At 47.6% G+C, this 21,992-nt stretch overlaps 1 protein-coding gene and 1 long non-coding RNA gene across 5 annotated transcripts; one reads left to right on the top strand and one right to left on the bottom strand.

The window, feature by feature from the left end:
* Positions 1 to 37: 37 nt before the first annotated feature.
* Myl7 (myosin light chain 7) lies at positions 38 to 2,325 on the top strand. 2 transcript variants are annotated; one of them, XM_087582608.1, is made up of 7 exons: positions 38 to 126; positions 352 to 465; positions 644 to 719; positions 943 to 1,047; positions 1,560 to 1,638; positions 1,784 to 1,832; positions 2,179 to 2,324. In XM_087582608.1, exons 1-7 carry the CDS (start codon positions 124 to 126, stop codon positions 2,278 to 2,280), a joined length of 528 nt encoding a protein of 175 aa, XP_087438734.1. In that variant the 5' UTR covers positions 38 to 123; the 3' UTR covers positions 2,281 to 2,324. The 2 variants fall into 2 exon arrangements, with proteins under 2 accessions (XP_087438734.1, NP_001099487.1); NM_001106017.1 differs by lacking the exon at positions 38 to 126 and having other exon boundaries at positions 345 to 465; positions 2,179 to 2,325.
* A 1,951-nt stretch (positions 2,326 to 4,276) lies between these two features.
* LOC108352788 (uncharacterized) lies at positions 4,277 to 19,968 on the bottom strand. Of its 3 annotated transcripts, XR_015637539.1 has the most exons (4): positions 19,740 to 19,809; positions 10,756 to 11,076; positions 9,168 to 9,360; positions 4,277 to 5,727 (listed from the first exon to the last, which is right to left on the bottom strand). It is a non-coding gene; the product is annotated as an uncharacterized LOC108352788 (long non-coding RNA). The 3 variants fall into 3 exon arrangements; XR_015637540.1 differs by lacking the exons at positions 9,168 to 9,360; positions 19,740 to 19,809 and adding an exon at positions 19,833 to 19,968; XR_015637538.1 differs by lacking the exon at positions 9,168 to 9,360 and having other exon boundaries at positions 19,740 to 19,827.
* Positions 19,969 to 21,992: the final 2,024 nt, after the last annotated feature.

The raw sequence follows: 21,992 nt of genomic DNA, 5'->3' as shown, positions 1-21,992 counted from the left end.
ACCAGCAGGGGTTTCCAAGTTTAGCCCAGTTATCCATTCCTCTCCTTATTTGGGCCTTTGGGTGATAAGGTTCAGACATAAAGAGTCCAGTGACAAGATCATTCAGTCAGACCACTACGGACCATGGTAAGTGCTGGGTGGGGAACAAGAGACCAGTCACGCACAAGTGCTAGTCTCTGAGCTGCCAGGGGACAGAGCCAGGGACTTCTGTGCCTGAGCTGGGCTCAGGGAAGTGATCTTTCCGGGTGGGGAAAGGCCCCTCTCCCTGGCACTCCTGCATGAGACTACAAGTGGTGGGAGGAGGTCTTTGGAGAAATGGAGAGAGGACCCTTCTGACCGTCAGTATTACAGGCCAGTAGGAAGGCTGGGACCCGGGGCAAGGCTGCAGCCACCAAGCAGGCTCAACGTGGCTCTTCCAATGTCTTCTCAATGTTCGAGCAAGCCCAGATTCAGGAATTCAAGGAAGTGAGTACCCTATCTCAAACAGCCTCTCACCCCAGGGAGACCGCTTCATACCCCATACACAAGCTCTTCTCCGAGGGTCAGTGGTCCTCGTTCACACCACCCGAGCCTCTCTCCCTTGCCTGCGTTCCCTGAAAGAGATGGGGTTAGTAGCTCCCACCTGAAGGCTGTCTCCTCACAGGCCTTCAGCTGCATTGACCAGAACAGAGACGGAATCATCTGCAAGTCAGACCTGAAGGAGACTTATTCCCAGCTCGGTGAGTGGATCCATAGATCGGCCTCCCAGTGACCCGTCTTGCTGTCTTCAGGGGCTTGCTCTGAAGGACACGGCCCCGCCCTTTCTCTCACAGGCTAGCCTCAGTTCAGTCACAAGTCCCCCACCCCCGACCTGCCCACAGCTGGAGCTGCCCCTGCCTCTCCCCTCACTGCCTGGGAAGTTGGGGGGAGCAGCCTGGGTCACCTCTAGTCCTACTTTCATAGGGAGGGTAAGTGTCCCAGAGGAGGAGCTGGATGCCATGCTGCAAGAGGGGAAGGGCCCCATCAACTTCACCGTCTTCCTCACGCTCTTCGGGGAGAAACTCAATGGTGAGTTTGCATCAGGTCTGAGTCTCCTTAGCCGGAGAGCAAGGAGTCAGTGGTCCTCGCCTGACCTCACCTGACCCCTGAGCCCCATGTGAGGCTCTCAACTTAACTCACCTGAAACTTGTGGACTCTGTCTGCCCATGGCCAACGCAGAGGCCGTGGAGCATCCTGGACTGACTTATTCAGGAAACATCCACTTCCAAATCACAGTTTTGACTTCCCAGCCAGGCCTGCCAATCCCTTTGATCCCCAAGAAACACTCTGTAGGGTGAACCCTGATGCACACCTCCAATCCACCCCACCTTACCTTTATTCACTTGATGTAGCCTAGGCTACAAGGCCCCGATACAAGAAAGCTCCCTTGTAGTCTAAATTCATCCCGGGTGGGGCCTAGAGGCTGGGGATGTGAGAGTTGACCTGGCTGCTTCGCCCTCTCCCCCCTTCCCCCTCTCCTCCTTTCTTCTCCCCTCTCCCTCACTTACCCCTTCCTCCTCGCTCCTCCCCTCTCCCCACAGGGACCGACCCTGAGGAGGCCATCCTGAGTGCTTTCCGAATGTTTGACCCGAGCGGCCAGGGAGTTGTGAACAAGGAGGAGTAAGTGAGGCCCTTTCATCCCCACAGTGGGCACCACAGGGAAACCACGAGGGTGGTGAGGTCCTTTGTGTGTCTCAGGTATGTGACCAGTTCTACCCTGGGCCCCAGTCACGCTCTCCCAGCTCTGGCCTTCTCTTTTCCTCAGGTTCAAGCAGCTTCTCATGACCCAGGCAGACAAGTTCTCTCCTGCTGAGGTGAGACACCCTGACCCCATCAACACCTGCTCCTGGCATTGTGGCAAGCCTCCGGGGTTAGGCCTCATGACACTCCCCACCCCAGGGCTGTGTGAGCTAAATGGCTAACAGGATCTTCCCAGAAGACATATAGGCTCTGTTAAGACCCGAACGGGAGAATTCAGACTCACAGGAGGGTGGGTTTATCTCTGTGGTGAGTCCTTCGGTCTCTTCCCCGCTGGGCCCGTTTCTTAGTCTGTCCACACACAGGAAAAGCCACCAGACTGCAGTTTGGGGCTGAAAAGGCTGAGTCCCAAAGCACAGCTGTTGGGACAGGGTGTCACATCTCTGCTGTCACCTCCCACAGGTGGAGCAGCTGTTCGCCCTGACACCCATGGACCTGACAGGCAACATCGACTACAAGTCTCTCTGCTACATCATCACCCACGGGGATGAGAAAGAGGAGTAGAGACACACTGGGGTCACCTCAATAAACTCTGTGCCTGAACTGAACTGAGGCGTTGGCTTGACTGTGACAGGCGGGATGGAGGTGGACCGCACAGGGCACCACCCTACACCACCAAGTAAAATAGCAACCACTGTTTTGCCCATCACTGAACTCCAAGAGAGAAAACGGGGTACACACAACCTCCATGAGGCCCAGGAATGAGCCACCTGTGGGCAACCCAGCTCTTGAGGTCTGGGGAAAGAAGAAATATCTTGCTGGGCACTTTCTGCCCAACATCCAGCGAGTGGATGCAGCCCCAGGGACTTCCAACCACATAGCCTTCCCTGTAGACTCAGGTCTACTGCCCCGTTCTCCTCTTGATAGGCTGCCTGTGTGGGCCCTATGGGAAAAGCACAGCCAGAACTAGATGCTGGCTGAGGGGTGGAGGCCTTGCTTAACACGTTCCATGTCCTGGACTCCATGCACAGCAAGCAGCTCTCCCTTAGAGGGCATCACGATCATATGGAAAGCATGGGAAGAGGATGACACGATGGGACATGATGCCGGACGCACAGCCGATCACACGCAGATGCTAGAGACGGGTCTCCTGCTTCATGAGGCCCTCATCGGGGTTTTGTTAAGGAGTCATACAACTATATCTTAGGGAGAGGACTGCCCCTACAGAATTGTTAGCCCCCCCCCCAACATCCCCCTTCTCTGTCAAACAACAGAGGTTGCAGGAACAGGCAATTCCTCCACAAGTATCTAGGGAGAGACGGAAAAACTAGTGAGTGTTGGGGCAAACCAGAGCAGCCAGCTCTCTGTGCCCGGCCTCCCTCCAAGACTGCCACAGTGGCTGTAAACTTGGAGCTGGGATGAGGTGAGAAAGAGAAAGAGGGGGGTTGGGGATTTAGCTCAGTGGTAGAGCATTTGCCTAGCAAGTGCAAGGCCCTGGGTTCAGTCCCCAGCTCCGAAAAGAAAAGAAAAGAAAAGAAAAAAGAAAAAAAAAGAGGGCTGGAGAGATGGCTCAGCGGTTAAGAGCACCCGACTGCTCTTCCAGAGGTCATGAGTTCAATTCCCAGCAACCACATGGTGGCTCACAACCATCTGTAAAGAGATCCGATGCCCTCTTCTGGTGTATCTGAAGACAGCTACAGTGTACTTATATATAATAAATAAATAAATCTTTAAAAAAGAGAGAGAGAGAGAGAGAGAAAGAGGGAGGAGAGGGAAAAGGGGAGGGAGAGAGGGAGGGAGGGAAAGAGGGAGCAGAGAGAGAATTTTTACACCATCCCTTCCTGAAGGCAGGCAAGGAAAGGGCTTTTACCTGCCCAGGTGCTCCACACTGGCCCCTACCTGAACCTGACAATTTACCTCAAGACTCAAGGCTTAAAACAGTTGTTGTGGTTTCTGTGGCTTATGAGGTCAGAAAAACCAGACTTTGCCCACATTTCCAGGCAGAGGGAAGTTCATCCCATTTCACTGGAGTGCCAGCCGGGACAGGATAGACAAATCTAGGAGCTGCCCTAGTCTGGTGACAGGCCTACACACTGGTTTCACAAAGCAGGACTGTGTGCAGCCCATGGCTCTATGCAGAGCTTGTTGAAGACTGAAATGCACAGAGAAGTCACAGGAGTCCAGGGGTGAGGACAGCAGTGAATGGCTGTTATCCCAGCACCCATAAAGCGGGGGCAAGGGGGATTGTGAGTCAAAGCCAGTCTGGGCCAAGTAGCAGAACCGTCTTTCAGAAAAACAATCTATAGATTGGATATTGTCTCTGCATTTTTTCATTGTCTTTGAGCAGTTTCAGACTCTGGAGGTTATGAGAAACATCAGCCCATGGCTTTCATCTGCAGATACAGGAGGAGAGGTGCAGGTGGTTTCCCCTTCCGCTCAGTCAGAGAAGCTGAGCTCTCATCTCAGCCTTCCTGATTGTCCAACCTGTGGTGCTCCTTGAATCTGCTTCCAAACTCTTTGCGGTATCTCACTGGGTCTCTCATGAATGAGCAAATAAATCTTCGCTAGGCATTCATTTTATTTCATACTTGAGTCATATGTCCTACTTTGCACCTGGTGGGGGTGGGTGTTGGTATAAGCATGAGGACCTTAGAGTCCCAGAAGCTACAGGGGAGAGCTGGATGTGGTGGTGCATGCTGGTAACCCAGTAAGTACTGTGGAGTCAGAGGCAGGTGGATTCCTGGGGCTCACTGGCCAGCTGGGCTAGGCTAATCGGTGAGGAACAGGCCAAGTGAAAGACCCTGTCTCTCAAAATCAAAAACAAAACAAGGCAGACATTCTTGAGGTCTGGCACCCAAGGTTGCACACACAGATACATATACATGAGCTCAAGGACACACCCACACCCACACAGCCCTGGGTCCCACCTGCCATTGCCAGGTAGCAGCTTCCACTGGAAAGCAAACCTAAGACGTGCAACAGGGCCTCAGAAGCCCGTATGCCTCAGGCTGCACCCAAGTTCTGTGTGGCTTGAGATTAGGCTTCTATACTCTGTGCTCCCACTGCCTACCACCCTGCACCCCAGTTATTCCTGAAGCTCCTTTAAGGGGCTTTATCAGAAGGATATATAAAAACAAACCCTCCACTTCTGATCCTTCTGCCTTCTTGAAGCCTGGGAAGCCTCCTTGTTCCAAAGATACTGGTACTGTAACCCAAGGTGAACGTTCCGGATTCCCCAGCGCTCTTGGTCCTCTAGAACCTCCCAACCTATCTTACCTCAGGGCCCCACATAGCGACTCCCTGAGCTTCTTGCTCTTATGCTACAACAGCACTGGAGTTTCCCCATCTCCCTGGATGTACTGTAGCCACCTTCTGCTCCTCCTCTCTTAGAGGAGCCCACCCATCCTGACCTGTGCCTCTGCAGGGCCGGGCTGTAAAGGCCTGTGGAGCCTCGTTTCCTACAGTGTGTTTCTGGAATCGCAGGTGTTGATCTTATCTGGGCTCTCAAGGCGGGGCTCACTGTAGAACGCAGTGCCCTAATAGCATCTTTAAGGGACAGAAGCAGAGGCATCTAGAAGATGATTCTCAAAACAAGAGAAAGTTAAGTGTTGATCTCATAGAAGACGAACGTGAAACCGTAATGGGGGAATCGAGGAAAGGAATGGGCACTAAGTTCACGTCATGGGAGAAATAAGTTCTGGTAACCACAGCACAGGAAGGGGCTACAGAGAACGGCAATGGCCCCTGCATCACATAAAACCTAGAAGGGTGGACACTGGATGCCTTTATAAAAGAAGAGAATTGGGTGTTTGAGGAGAGAGATGCGATCGCTGAGTTTTTTTTTTCTTCTTCTTCTTCTTCTTCTTCTTCTTCTTCTTCTTCTTCTTCTTCTTCTTCTTCTTCTTCTTCTTCTTCTTCTTCTTCTTCTTCTTCTTCTTCTTCAAGCAGTTTTACTCAGGAACCTTGATACAACCTTCTGACTCTCTCTCGCTTCTGGCTCTCTTGCGATCGCTGAGTTTTAGTTACATACATGTGGAAAGAAAGAAGACAAGGCTCTCAACTCGCATGCAACTATTGTGTGTCAGCTAAAAATAAACACGTAGGCTGGGTGTGCTATACAAGTAGGCTTTGTGGTGGTGCACACCTTTAGTCCTAGCACTGGGAAGCTGAGGCAGGCAGATCTCTAAGTTCAAGGCCAGCCTGGTCTACAGAGTCAGTTCTAGGACAGCTGAAACTACACAGAGAAATTCTGAGTTTAGGAAAACCCAAACTCAAACGAATAAATGAAGAGCCAGGCTGGTGATGCCGGCATTTAACCCCATCACTTGAGAGTTGGATCTCTCTGAGTTCAAGGCCAGCCTGGTCTATATATAGAAGTTCCAGGCCAGCCAGTGTTACATGGTAAGACCCTCTCTCAAGCCAATAAGAACTTCAGAGATGGCTCAGTGGTGAAGAACACTGGTTGCTTCTGGAGAGGATCCCGGTTTGTTCCCCAGCACCTACATGGGGACTCACACCTGCCTGTAATTCTCCTTCCTAGGATCTGACCCCCTCTTCTGGCCCCTGCAAGCACCAGACACATGTGTGGTGCACAGACACACATACAGGAAAAATACACACACACACACACACACACACACACACACACACACACACACACACACACACGAATAACTATTAAAAGTTTTTTTTTTTTTTTGGTTCTTTTTTTCGGAGCTGGGGACCGAACCCAGGGCCTTGCGCTTCCTAGGTAAGCGCTCTACCACTGAGCTAAATCCCCAGCCCCAACTATTAAAGTTTTTAAAACAAGTTAATCCCCAGGGCACAAAGGAGGTGTAGGCATCCCTTGTCTTCTACTGGGGTGTTTGTTTAGAAATCTTGTAACTCCAGCCTCTTTCTTGGCCTCTAGTTACATAAATCTATCTGAACGTCTCTTTCCAGAGTTGCAGCCCACGACTGTTTCCTAATGGCCTGGGAGCCCACTTGAGATGTCATCACCATAGGGGACAGCATCCTTATCTCCCAGCGTCCCACAGGAAGGCAGAGGCCTAACTTCAGCAGGCGCCTCTCTGTGCTTGTAAATGCGCTCCCAGCCTTAAAGATAAGAGTTTATTTTTTCCTTTGGATAAAGGTGATTAGCACACCCAGACGGTCCAGGCCTGAGGGGGACTTGGGATTCACTATGTGTGACATAGGGTTCCCATATCTCTCCAGAAAGTGAATGGAACAGGTTAGCCCTGGCAGCAGATGTCTGTGTTTGATCTCTGTGGGTTGTCAGAGACAAGCGCTATGGAGTTTAGTGGTTACTCTCTGTATTTTTTGTGGAAAGGTTTTCTGGGCTGACAGGACAGTTCGTTTTCCGTTATCTTATCAACGTGGCCCAGTGAGCAATCTTTCCAGAGCCTTCACAAGCCTCTGATATGAACGCAAGCTGCTCCCTAAGAGCCAGGTTAGTGGAGGCTGGGAGCCTGGTACCTTTGTGTCCTTTGATCTTAGGCTGAGTCCCCTTGAGCCCTCTTATCTCAGCTCCTGTCTTGCTCCCACCCAGCCTCTCTCCACATTCTTCCTTCAGCTGAATTAACACCACAGATTCAATGGGAGCCAGACTCTTAGACTGCTGCCCTAGTATGAGGACTATGTGACCCTGCATACTTCCCCAGCAGGCCTGGGCTGCTCAAAACCCCACACTGTCAAGGTCTGCTGGAGGCCTGCTGACTATGCACATTGCCCTCTAATCCAGACCAACCTCCACAGGCCGGGCCCTGTGTGCCGCTAACTCAACACACTCTCGTTTTGCTGCACGTGATGTCAGAGGACCCCAGGGATGCTAGAGAGACAGAAGTAGGACCACATGTGCAGTGAAACTGCTGGAATCTTCTAGACTGATAGCCGAAGGTGGAGTGATAGAGAGGGAATCATGGAAGAAGGCATATGTATGAGCCATGTATGACCTTACCCTCTCTGGGGTTTCCTTTCCACATTTGCCAACTGACTGGGCAGCACCTTAACAGCCCCTGCCAAACCCACCCCATGACTGCCACAATGATCTCAGTGGCCACTCAGTGCCTGCACCCCCACGGCTGCTCTCTCTTCTTCCACAGTAACTAAGTCAGGCTGGGCTCCTGGCTCCAGAATAAAGACTCCACTTTCGGCAGTTTTGCTGGCAAATAACAACCAGATGGTAGCATTTCCTGCCTAGAAGACAGAGGAATGTCCTTTTGCTCAGACACCTGACATTCTTAGCTTTTGGTTGGTGAAAGCTAGTGATCCGATGACACGTTCCGAAAAGGATTTGCCTAAAGAGTCACAAACACAGGAGAAATGGACCATACATGGACATCAAGGGGCTAAGGATGGCTCGAGATAATTTGACAGCAGCTCTTGACAATCACAATTCCTTCCAATTAGTCCCTCTGTTGTAGGCCCTGCAACACCGTCTTTTTCCCCCCTGGGGAATTTCAGGTCACACTGCATTGACATTTGTGCATAGGAATCCCAGAGCAGAGCAGAGAGCCGCCAGGCCTAAGGGTAGGTCTCTGCAGAATTCACCAGCAGAAAGATCCCATGGTGCAACCGCTCCCTACACTTGGGAAGTTTTGTGACTCTCACATCCCCAGAGGCTCGAAATGAAGACATCGAATTGCACAGCCTCTTGACAGCACCCATCCAACCCCTGCAGCCTCCTCTTCTGGGTGATATGCCTGGAATAATCAGATTCTGCTTCAGAACTTCTGGGCTTGGGTGAGTACTGCCATCTCCTCTCCAGGACACCAGCGTCCTGGAAGCCATAGTCCTGCGTGAGCAGCACCCAGGAGCAATGACACAAGAGTTTAGTGGTGAGCCGCTCCTCCCACCAAGGGCCAAAGCTGCTGTACCGCTCAGAAGGCAAGACAGCCTGTGGCGTGCTGTCCCCAAGCTGGAAGTTCTGCCCTCGCTTGCTTAGGAATGCAAAGGGTACTATGCTGAGGATGATAATAATAATAATAATAATAATAATAATAATAATAATAATAATAATAATAAGGCATAGGAGTGCACTCCTTTAATCCCAGCAGTCAGGAGGCAGAGGCAGGTGGATCTCTATGAGTTTGAGGGAGATCTGGTCTACCCAGTGACTTCCAAGTGAGCCAAGGCTACATAGAGAGAAGACCCTGTCAAACATAAAAACAGAGTAAGAGACTATAAACAGACAGAGGCCTGACCCTTAGTCATTCACCTGGGGTTCTACCTAGAAAATTCCCATGTCCCCTATCTCCTTGGCCACGTCGAAGCTCAGGAAGTAAGAGACCAGGAGCCACATGGTCAACCTACAGCATCTTGCTTTGAACCAACAAAATCGGGCCAGGCCTGCAGATCCATGGTCCATCAGCTTAGCCAATGTCCCAGTGGAGTCCAACAGGAGGAACATTAGCCACTAACTCTACAGGAGCCTGGGCTCTCTGGGCAGTCACCTGAAGCCAGAGCTGAATGGAAGGCATGGAGCATCAAGATCAGAGAGCTTAGGCCATGCCTGAGGCAATGGAGCAGCTCTGGTCGGTTCGTCTGGGTTGGAAGAGCTTCATAACCCACAGTGAACTCCTGTGTCTGCTGCCATGGTGACGTGACAAGTGACTCCAACCAGACCTCCTCCTCCTAGTCCTCTTTCTCTTAAAAAAAAAAAATGTAGTCAAGCTGAGTAGAGAAGCTAAGGCAGGAGGATTACCACTAGGCTAAGATCAGCCTGAGCTATAGAACAAGACCCGTCCTCGAAAAAACAAAAAAATCCTTCAAGGATAACCGTTAAAACATCGTAAGACAGGCTTTACTCTAGGCCATCATAATAGGTGTGGGAACCACAGCAACAGATTTTGTAGCGGGGACAAAGACTGGACTTGACTCCAGATATAGTGTGGCCAAGGAGCCAGAGGCAGTATCTGTGGATGGAGACACCAGAGTGGGGAACTCTGACTAAATTAACTGTCAGAATTTTTGTTGAAGGCAAAGCCAGAGCGGCCAGACAGGGAAGGGGGTGGGGAAAGGGACCTAGTCAGGTATGGGGAGTGGAGGCTGTGACCAAACTATCTGTGCTAAAACAGGACACATGGAAGTGACCCCCAGGACAGCCCTTGATCCCTACACAGTAGACATTCTAAGGTGGTTAGTAGTGAACAAGGAGGAAATAAAAGTCTCCAACCGGATGCAGAGGCAGAAGAGTCTTTACAGACTGGGTTCACAGTTCGCCACCGGGAGCAGTTAATGCCCAGTTTCCTCTCTGGGTAGTAGAGTGCGTCTCCTTCAAAGGCTGTGTGAAGGTGGTGCGTCGTGGGGGCTCTGCAGGGGAGGGGGCCTCTCTGCTGCCTGCATCTGCACTGTGTGGTTTGTATATGTGCACTGGGGTACGGTAAAGTGTGTGTGTGTGTGTGTGTGTGTGTGTGTGTGTGTGTGTGTGCAATAGGGAGACCCTCTTGCTGGTATCTTTTCCACATCCTAAACACATATGCCACCCCTCCTTCCCCAGGACACTGCCTCTGCAACCCTAGGCATCTGAAGCAACTTTTGTCCTTCTGTCTCCTCCAAACCTTAGCCCCATCTCCCCTGACTGAAGATCGCCTCCCGGAATGAGCTGCTGACGTGCAAAGCCCCACAGCTCCAAAATAGAACCGTATCTCTCCTCTTGGCCGCCTGCCAACAGTAGCACCTCCATCCCGTTTTGCCCAGGACCCCCTGAACTTTGACTTCCTCTATATCCTCACCCTTCTGGAGAAACAGAGTGAATTCCAGATAGCCTGGGAAAATACCCTGACGGTCCAAAGGGCTTTTATTGCAAACAGCCATGCACCTGCCTGGGGCTTCTTGTCTGTCACAGGTCCCTGGGTAGGAGCTGAAGAGACAGAATCAGAAACTAACAGCACATAAAAGCACAGGTCCAAACGGCTTTATCACTGCGCACGACGACACATCCCCAGGACACTGCTAGTGCAGGCTTAGGCATGGCTTTGGGGTTCAGTGTGCTGTTAGCTGCAACCTCCCCAGGACTATTGGGCTCTTTTCTCTACTTACTCTGAGGTGAGACTGGAAGGTGCCTGGAGTCCGATGCATCTCCTTGTTAAAATGGCTTCTCGTAAGAACAGAATGGCCCTGCCTATTTTAAAACCACTGTTTTGAAAGTGCTCCCATGTTGAAGACACTCAGGGACTTTTCTCAGTTTCTGCTTTGCTGTGACCACCAGGTAGTAAGAGAGAGGAAAGAGACCTTCACTTCCTTGGCACTCTGGGTGCGTGTTAAGCACTGTTAAAATCTGTTAAAATCGGGGTTGGGGATTTGGCTCAGTGGTAGAGCGCTTGCCTAGGAAGCTCAAGGTCCTGGGTTCGGTCCCCAGCTCTGAAAAAAAGAAAAGAAAAAAAAAATCACTATTTGTACTAATGATGTCATTGATTGGAGGCTTTCCTGACGCGTATGCGCCTGTAAATAAGCTAAGCTGTGGCAGACACACGAATCCTCAGTGGTAGCCTGGGCTCTTCCTGGCTGTCCTGGCTGTCCTGGCTGCCTGAGCAAAAGGACTGTCAAGGGTTGGAGAGGCTGCTCGGCCATTAAGAATACTGGACACTCGGACACCGCCGGAACCTGAAGGGACAGACTGGATAAACAGTTCTCTGCACCCAAATCCCATGGGAGGGAGAGCTAAACCTACAGAGAGGCAGACACGCCTGGGAAACCAGAAGAGACTGCACTCTGCACACATCTCTGAAGCCAGAGGAAAACACCAAACGCCATCTGGAACCCTGGTGCACGGAGGCTCCCGGAAACGGCGGCGCAGATCTTCCTGGTTGCTGCCGCCGCTGAGAGCTCATAGGCAGCACCCCACGAGCAAACTTGAGCCTGGGGACCACAGGTAAGACCAACTTTTCTGCTGCAAGTGACCTGCCTGGTGAACTCAAGACACAGGCCCACAGGAACAGCTGAAGACCTGTAGAGAGGAAAAACTACACGCCCGAAAGCAGAACACTCTGTCCCCATAACTGGCTGAAAGAAAACAGGAAAACAGGTCTACAGCACTCCTGACACACAGGCTTATAAGACAGTCTAGCCACTGTCAGAAATAGCAGAACAAAGTAACACTAGAGATAATCTGATGGCGAGAGGCAAGCTCAGGAACCCAAGCAACAGAAACCAAGACTACATGGCATCATCGGAGCCCAATTCTCCCACCAAAGCAAACACGGAATATCCAAACACACCAGAAAAGCAAGATCTAGTTTCAAAATCATATTTGATCATGATGCTGGAGGACTTCAAGAAAGACATGAAGAACTCCCTTAGAGAAACACAGGAAAACATTAATAAACAAGTAGAAGCCTACAGAGAGGAATCGCAAAAATCCCTGAAAGAATTCCAGGAAAACATAAATAAACAAGTAGAAGCCCATAGAGAGGAGTCACAAAAATCCCTGAAAGAATTCCAGGAAAACAATCAAACAGTTGAAGGAATTAAAAATGGAAATAGAAGCAATCAAGAAAGAACACATGGAAACAACCCTGGATATAGAAAACCAAAAGAAGGGCTGGAGAGATGGCTCAGCGGTTAAGAGCACCCGACTGCTCTTCCAGAGGTCATGAGTTCAATTCCCAGCAACCACATGGTGGCTCACAACCATCTGTAATGAGATCTGATGCCCTCTTCTGGTGTATCTGAAGACAGCTACAGTGTACTTATATATAATAAATGAATAAATCTTTAAAAAAATAAATGCAAGCTTAGGGGTCACTAAAAAAAAAAAAAGAAAAAAAAAAAAAAAGAAAACCAAAAGAAGAGACAAGGAGCTGTAGATATGAGCTTCACCAACAGAATACAAGAGATGGAAGAGAGAATCTCAGGAGCAGAAGATTCCATAGAAATCATCAATTAAACTGTCAAAGATAATGTAAAGCAGAAAAAGCTACTGGCCCAAAACATACAGGAAATCCAGGACTCAATGAGAAGATCAAACCTAAGGATAATAGGTATAGAAGAGAGTGAAGACTCCCAGCTCAAAGGACCAGTAAATATCTTCAACAAAATCATAGAAGAAAACTTCCCTAACCTAAAAAAAGAGATACCCATAGGCATACAAGAAGCCTACAGAACTCCAAATAGATTGGACCAGAAAAGAAACTCCTCCCGTCACATAATAGTCAAAACACCAAACGCACAAAATAAAGAACTATTAAAAGCAGTAAGGGAAAAAGGTCAAGTAACATATAAAGGCAGACCTATCAGAATTACACCAGACTTTTCGCCAGAAACTATGAAAGCCAGAAGATCCTGGACAGATGTCATACAGACCCTAAGAGAACACAAATGCCAGCCCAGGTTACTGTATCCTGCAAAACTCTCAATTAACATAGATGGAGAAACCAAGATATTCCATGACAAAACCAAATTTACACAATATCTTTCTACAAATCCAGCACTACAAAGGATAATAAATGGTAAAGCCCAACATAAGGAGGCAAGCTATACCCTAGAAGAAACAAGAAACTAATTGTCTTGGCAATAAAACAAAGAGAAGAAAAGCACACAAACATAACCTCACATCCAAATATGAATATAACGGGAAGCAATAATCACTATTCCTTAATATCTCTCAATATCAATGGCCTCAACTCCCCAATAAAAAGACATAGATTAACAAACTGTATACGCAACGAGGACCCTGCATTCTGCTGCCTACAGGAAACACACCTCAGACACAAAGACAGACACTACCTCAGAGTGAAAGGCTGGAAAACAACTTTCCAAGCAAATGGTCAGAAGAAGCAAGCTGGAGTAGCCATTCTAATATCAAATAAAATCAATTTCCAACTAAAAGTCATCAAAAAAGATAAGGAAGGACACTTCATATTCATCAAAGGAAAAATCCACCAAGATGAACTCTCAATCCTAAATATCTATGCCCCAAATACAAGGGCACCTACATACGTAAAAGAAACCTTACTAAAGCTCAAAACACACATTGCACCTCACACAATAATAGTGGGAGATTTCAACACCCCACTCTCATCAATGGACAGATCATGGAAACAGAAATTAAACAGTGATGTCGACAGACTAAGAGAAGTCATGAGCCAAATGGACTTAACGGATATTTATAGAACATTCTATCCTAAAGCAAAAGGATATACCTTCTTCTCAGCTCCTCATGGTACTTTCTCCAAAATTGACCATATAATTGGTCAAAAAACGGGCCTCAACAGGAACAAAAAGATAGAAATAATCCCATGCGTGTTATCGGACCACCACAGCCTAAAATTGGTCTTCAATAACAATAAGGGAAGAATGCCCACATATACGTGGAAATTGAACAATGCTCTACTCAATGATAACCTGGTCAAGGAAGAAATAAAGAAAGAAATTAAAGACTTTTGAGAATTTAATGAAAATGAAGGTACAACATACCCAAACTTATGGGACACAATGAAAGCTGTGCTAAGAGGAAAACTCATAGCTCTGAGTGCCTGCAGAAAGAAACAGGAAAGAGCATATGTCAGCAGCTTGACAGCACACCTAAAAGCTCTAGAACAAAAAAAAGCAAATACACCCAGGAGGAGTAGAAGGTAGGAAATAATCAAACTCAGAGCTGAAATCAACCAAGTAGAAACAAAAAGGACCATAGAAAGAATCAACAGAACCAAAAGTTGGTTCTTTGAGAAAATCAACAAGATACATAAACCTTTAGCCAGACTAACGAGAGGACACAGAGAGTGTATCCAAATTAACAAAATCAGAAATGAAAAGGGAGACATAACTACAGATTCAGAGGAAATTCAAAAAATCATCAGATCTTACTATAAAAGCCTATATTCAACAAAACTTGAAAATCTGCAGGAAATGGACAATTTCCTAGACAGATACCAGGTACCGAAGTTAAATCGGGAACAGATAAACCAGTTAAACAACCCCATAACTCCTAAGGAAATAGAAGCAGTCATTAAAGGTCTCCCAACTAAAAAGAGCCCAGGTCCAGACGGGTTTAGTGCAGAATTCTATCAGACCTTCATAGAAGACCTCATACCAATATTATCCAAACTATTCCACAAAATTGAAACAGATGGAGCCCTCCCGAATTCCTTCTATGAAGCCACAATTACTCCTATACCTAAGCCACACAAAGACCCAACAAAGAAAGAGAACTTCAGACCAATTTCCTTTATGAATATCGACGCAAAAATACTCAATAAAATTCTGGCAAACCGAATCCAAGAGCACATCAAAACAATCATCCACCATGATCAAGTAGGCTTCATCCCAGGCATGCAGGGATGGTTTAATATACGGAAAACCATCAACGTGATCCATTATATAAACAAACTGAAAGAACAAAACCACATGATCATTTCATTAGATGCTGAGAAAGCATTTGACAAAATTCAACACCCCTTCATGATAAAAGTCCTGGAAAGAATAGGAATTCAAGGCCCATACCTAAACATAGTAAAAGCCATATACAGCAAACCAGTTGCTAACATTAAACTAAATGGAGAGAAACTTGAAGCAATCCCACTAAAATCAGGGACTAGACAAGGCTGCCCACTCTCTCCCTACTTATTCAATATAGTTCTTGAAGTTCTAGCCAGAGCAATCAGACAACAAAAGGAGGTCAAGGGGATACAGATCGGAAAAGAAGAAGTCAAAATATCACTATTTGCAGATGATATGATAGTATATTTAAGTGATCCCAAAAGTTCCACCAGAGAACTACTAAAGCTGATAGACAACTTCAGCCAAGTGGCTGGGTATAAAATTAACTCAAATAAATCAGTAGCCTTCCTCTATACAAAAGAGAAACAAGCTGAGAAAGAAATTAGGGAAACGACACCCTTCATAATAGACCCAAATAATATAAAGTACCTCGGTGTGACTTTAACCAAGCAAGTAAAAGATCTGTACAATAAGAACTTCAAGACACTGAAGAAAGAAATTGAAGAAGACCTCAGAAGATGGAAAGATCTCCCATGCTCATGGATTGGCAGGATTAATATAGTAAAAATGGCCATTTTACCAAAAGCGAACTACAGATTCAATGCAACTCCCATCAAAATACCAATCCATTCCTTCAAAGAGTTAGACAGAACAATTTGCAAATTCATCTGGAATAACAAAAAACCCAGGATAGCTAAAACTATCCTCAACAATAAAAGGACTTCAGGGGGAATCACTATCCCTGAACTCAAGCAGTATTACAGAGCAATAGTCATAAAAACTGCATGGTATTGGTACAGAGACAGACAGATAGACCAATGGAACAGAATTGAAGACCCAGAAATGAACCCACACACCTATGGGCACTTGATTTTTGACAAAGGAGCCAAAACCATCCAATGGAAAAAAAATAGCATTTTCAGCAAATGGTGCTGCTTCAACTGGAGGTCAACATGTAGAAGAATGCAGATCGATCCATGCTTATCACCCTGTACAAAGCTTAAGTCCAAGTGGATCAAGGACCTCCACATCAAACCAGATACACTCAAACTAATAGAAGAAAAACTAGGGCAGCATCTCGAACACATGGGCACTGGAAAAAATTTCCTGAACAAAACACTAATGGCTTATGCTCTAAGATCAAGAATCGACAAATGGGATCTCATAAAACTGCAAAGCTTCTGTAAGGCAAAGGACACTGTGGTTAGGACAAAACGGCAACCAACAGATTGGGAAAAGATCTTTACCAATCCTACAACAGACAGAGGCCTTATATCCAAAATATACAAAGAACTCAAGAAGTTAGACCGCACGGAGACAAATAACCCTATTAAAAAATGGGGTTCAGAGCTAAACAAAGAATTCACAGCTGAGGAATGCCGAATGGCTGAGAAACACCTAAAGAAATGTTCAACATCTTTAGTCATAAGGGAAATGCAAATCAAAACAACCCTGAGATTTCACCTCACACCAGTGAGAATGGCTAAGATCAAAAACTCAGGTGACAGCAGATGCTGGCGAGGGTGTGGAGAAAGAAGAACACTCCTCCATTGTTGGTGGGATTGCAGACTGGTACAACCATTCTGGAAATCAGTCTGGAGGTTCCTCAGAAAATTAGACATTGAACTGCCTGAGGATCCAGCTATACCTCTATTGGGCATATACCCAAAAGATGCCCCAATATATAAAAAAGACACGTGCTCCACTATGTTCATCACAGCCTTATTTATAATAGCCAGAAGCTGGAAAGAACCCAGATGCCCTTCAACAGAGGAATGGATACAGAAAATGTGGTACATCTACACAATGGAATATTACTCAGCTATCAAAAACAATGACTTTATGAAATTCGTAGGCAAATGGTTGGAACTGGAAAATATCATCCTGAGTGAGGTAACCCAATCACAGAAAAACACACATGGTATGCACTCATTGATAAGTGGCTATTAGCCCAAATGCTTGAATTACCCTAGATGCCTAGAACAAATGAAACTCAAGACGGATGATCAAAATGTGAATGCTTCACTCCTTCTTTAAAAGGGGAATAAGAATACCCTTGGCAGGGAATAGAGAGGCAAAGATTAAAACAGACACAGAAGGAACACCCATTCAGAGCCTGCCCCACATGTGGCCCATACATATACAGCCATCCAATTAGACAAGTTGGATGAAGCAAAGAAGTGCAGGCCGACAGGAGCCGGATGTAGATCTCTCCCGAGAGACACAGCCAGAATACAACAAACACAGAGGCGTATGCCAGCAGCAAACCACTGAATTGAGAGTAGGACCCCCGTTGAAGGAATCAGAGAAAGAACTGGAAGAGCTTGAAGGGGCTCGAGACCCCATATGTACAACAATGCCAAGCAACCAGAGCTTCCAGGGACTAAGCCACTACCTAAAGACTATACATGGACTGACCCTGGACTCTGACCTCATAGGTAGCAATGAATATCCTAGTAAGAGTACCAGTGGAAGGGGAAGCCCTGGGTCCTGCTAAGACTGAACCCCCAGTGAACTAGATTGTTGGGGTGAGGGCCGCAAGTGGGGGAGGATGGGGAGGGGAACACCCATAAAGAAGGGGAGGGGGAGGGGAATGTATGCCCGGAAACCGGGAAAGGGAATAACACTCGAAATGTATATAAGAAATACTCAAGTTAATAAAAAAAAAAAAGATAAAAAAAAAAAAAGAATACTGGACACTCTTCAGAGGACCTCAGTTCCCAGTACCCACACGGTGCTCACAACAGTCTATGACTCTAGTTCTGGGGATAAGACAACCTCTTCTTGCCTCCAAGAAGACCACAAGAACATTGTGCACAGACATCTACATGGGTGAAACAGTCATGTACATAAACATTTTAAAATAACAATCATAAGTAATAATGATAACAACACTAATCATATACTTTTAAGAGGACAATCAGCCAATCAGCCTTATACCAGCGTTCTAAATGCTCCATGGAAAAGCCGGCCCAGCAGGGGCGACTGGTTGCTCTAGCTCCGGAAAGTGCCACCTCCTGCAGGAGTGTGTCAGTTTATACCAGACATCGTACTCTCAAAGCCTTAGTGAACTCTAGATGACCCTGCGATTACGTCTACCTAAGGTCACTTAGGTGACTGATGCTAAAGAGACAAGGCTGCGATTTGCCTGCAAGAAATGTGTCATTCACATACAGACCTTCACCTGCAGGTGACATGTGCTATGGCTAGCCCAAGCTCCCCTCCTCTGACTATTCATAGGCAACTTAGAATCAGTGAGGTGGCTTAGAGGCTCTCCTGGGATACCCCAGACCCAGGCAACATCAGGCTCAACTGAAGACCTCTGAGCAGTCTTCTCTTTCCTGCTTTTAGTAGTAAGCTGAGCTGATAACAAGAGAAAGACCAGGGTGCAGGCAGGGAGCCAGTAGTGGTTGGGCAGGAGGATGGCTCAGGGGTTAAGAGTGTGGATGTTTTTGCACAGAACCTGGCTTTGATCCAGAGCGCCCACACCAAGCGGTTCACAATCTCCAGCGACTCCAGCTCCAGGGGGGTGGGATACCTCTGGCCCTGGCAGCCACCTGTACTCGTGTGTGTGTGTGTGTGTGTGTGTGTGTGTGTGTGTGTGTGTGTGTGTGTGTCAGTGCTAAGCAGGTGCAGTAAGGGGGTCCCATCCTGCAGCTCAGCAGCTGGAGAAGAGCTGACTAGCCCAAAGGTATGACAAGGGGAACAAGCAGGAGTCAGGATAGCAGAGATGTGAGGCTGAGGAAGGATAAAAGGTTGGCAGGAGTCAGAGGATAGAAACTGCAGGCTCTGAGTTTCTGAGAACTGCTGAACCTTAAGGCGGAAGGCCTCAGGCCTGAGCTGGAACACTGCTGCCGCAAACTTACAATAACAAGGAAAGCCCAATTTCCCGGACCCGCACTAGAGCTAAAATTGATAGCCGTGCAATTAAGAGCATTGGCTGCTCTACGACAGAACGGGGGTTTGATTCCAGCACCTACAAGACAGCAGACAACCATCTATAACTTCAGTTCCGGGGAACCAACTCCTTCTGGCCTTCGAGGGTAACAGATATATACCTGATACACAGAACATCCGTACACAGAAGAGTGAAATAATGATACAACAAACACTTCAAAGAGCTCTAATGCGCGAGTCGAGGGTCCCTCTAGTGGAGGACTGCGCTCACTCTCCACTAGAGGGCGCCAGTTGTTAAACGTTCCCAACCGCTCACGGGTTACTGCTCTCTGCGGCCATTCCCTGAAGATAAGAGCTGTCAAACGCCAGCGCTGGAAGAACTTGTCCTTGCTCACCCACAACTTCTGTTTCAGTAAAAGGCCCTAGCCAGATGATAGGCAGCTGAGGGGCTTCGAGGTGAGGCTCACCAACAGAGTAGGGTTTTCTTAAGACCGAGCTTTCACCAGAACAAGAGTGGGCCCACCGACACTCTATAAACCCCTTGAGACGCCGGTGGCCCGACCCCAACCCCGAGGACCTTTAAGCACTAGGTCCCCCCCCCCCAAATACTCTAATGTCATCATAAGGGCTGGACCCAGCCCCTCCAGATGCAGATCAAGGTTCAAGGTTCGCCCTTCAGAGTGAAATACCTGATCTCAAGTCCTGAGCTTGAAATCCCGCCAATCCCCACCATGGAAATCTCCAACACAAGAACCGCCCCCCACCCCCACCCCGTATAAAACCTGCTTCCTGCCCAGTTCTTGGCTGCTTCTCGCGGGAGCAGAGGCGGCCATCCTCTTGTGCCTTTTCCAATAAATCTCTTGTGTGAGGTTTGTTGTGTGGTGTGACTCTGTGGTTGTTCCGAGGCTCCTGACTGCCAGGATTTCCTTCAGCGCTGCCGCACTTACATTGGGAAAATCCTCCCTACTCTGAGTTAACCCTTTTCCCTTAAGAGCTGCAACACTTATACACTCCATCATGGAAGGAGAAGGAACTCATAGGCCACACTTTCCTGAGGAGCCATGAGCAGTTAATGGTTGCTGGGGAGGAAAAGGAGGCAGAGGAGTGTTAGTAATAGTAGCAGAATATTCTGGATCCTTGAACAGAGCCTTTCTACAGAGCACTGGCTGTCTGGGAACTCAGCTCACTAAGTAAACCAGGCTGGCCTTGCACTCACGGAGATCCACCTGCCTCTGCATCCTGAGTGCTGGGATTGAAGGTGTGAACCACCACACCCGGGTTTACCAGGAAGCTGACCTCACTCGAGTAAATAACCCTTCACCCATTCTCATGCAAACAACCCTAATTAAATTCGGTGAACCAAAACCACAAAACGAAACACAACACATCCAGTAGGCTGGGGACTGTTGGAAAAAAGGGGGTTCAGAAGGAGGGGTGAGAATAATGGGGGGATAGTATGAAAGTACATTATATATGTATACAATGTGAACAACTATATATATACATATATATGGTATATATACATATATATGTTATATATATATATATATATATATACCAGCTTCCCTAGAGGTGTCACGAAGACAGTGCCACAGGAAGCCCAGACTAGCCCTTGTCTGCTCAGATTGCAGGTGCTCACAACCACACCTGGATCCCTGGCTGTTCTTTGATCCCCTCAGTAGTGTCCACATTAGGGCCAGGTCCGGTGACACACGCTGTAATGCCAGCACTTAGCAGGAGAGGGCTGGGGGGGTTGTGGGCTCCCGGGCAGTGAGCTTGTCCATGTCGAGTCTAGCGATTTGCTGATGACAGTCTCAGCTCTGCAGTCAGAGCACAGCTCTAGCTGTGGGTAAACTGTGGTTCCTGAGACAGTGGTTTACCCCGACCGCAATTCTTTGATGGCTCTAACAAAAGCCGCTAATTTTCGGTTCGATCGGCATTTTTCTTTAGTGTGTAGATGGAGTGGTCACTTCCCAACTCTTTATATATCTGACCAGATGCTAAGGCTATGATTTTAGGGCTGGGGAGATGACTGGGTGCTTAAGAGCGCTTGTTGCTCTTACAGAGAACCCAAGACTTGGGTTCGACTCCCAGCACCTACATGGTGGTTCATGGCTATCCATGACTCCACTTTCAGATAATCGAATATCTTCTTTCAAAACCTTCAACTTCCAAGGGTACCAAGCATGCATGTGGTGAACACACCTGTATACAGGCGAAACACTCATATATATATATATATATATATATATATATATATATATATACATATATATATATATAGTAGTTTATTTTTAAGAGATCTTCAGGAAATGTCTTAGTAAAGAAGACCTAACTTTGATCTCCAGAACCCACATTTTTAAAATCCCCCCGGGGATGGGGAGGAGTAGAACCCACTTGTAATCCAAGTGCAAACCCAAGCAGACCCTCAGAGCTTGCTGCCAGCCATCCCAGCCTACTTGCCAAGTTCCAGGCTGGCATGAGACTCTAAAAAGGTACGCAGCATCTAAGGGGCAACACTCGGAGTTGTCCTCCTGCCTCCTTGTGTGCACGCCCACACGTGCAAGTGCCCATACACACAAGTGTGCCTGCGCACCCAAAAGTCTTCCGATCAGTGTTCAGTTTCACACCACAGGACAAGGGACTAAGGTGCATATTTTACACAACCAAAGCAGACCTGGCCTCCAGGTTCTCCCAGCATCCTTCAGTCCCTACCTGTCATACCCTGCCCTTAACCCTGAACTTTCCAGCCCAGGGGCTGGGCTGCCCTTCTCTCAGAGGCTATTTCCTATATAATCCAGGCATTTTGGTCTCTCTCTCTTCTCCTCTCTTGGCTGTGCACTCCCCCTTCTCTCTTTCTCTCTCCCTCCCCAACTCACCCCCTATTCCTATGGCAACTTCCCCGTACTTTGTCCTAGGGACCAGTGAACTTGCCAACCTGA

The sequence above is a fragment of the Rattus norvegicus genome, chromosome 14 (assembly GCF_021556685.1).
Source record: "Rattus norvegicus strain SHRSP/BbbUtx chromosome 14, alternate assembly SHRSP_T2T, whole genome shotgun sequence".
Lineage (NCBI taxonomy): Eukaryota > Metazoa > Chordata > Mammalia > Rodentia > Muridae > Rattus > Rattus norvegicus.
Note: the sequence above shows the minus strand (reverse complement) of the source record. Positions and strands in the feature narration are given on the sequence as shown.

Coding starts and splice junctions, on each gene's coding strand:
- Myl7 (XM_087582608.1), top strand. Junction 1,048..1,559: donor CTTCGGGGAGAAACTCAATG/GTGAGTTTGCAT, acceptor CTCTCCCCACAG/GGACCGACCCTGAGGAGGCC. Junction 1,833..2,178: donor ACAAGTTCTCTCCTGCTGAG/GTGAGACACCCT, acceptor CACCTCCCACAG/GTGGAGCAGCTGTTCGCCCT.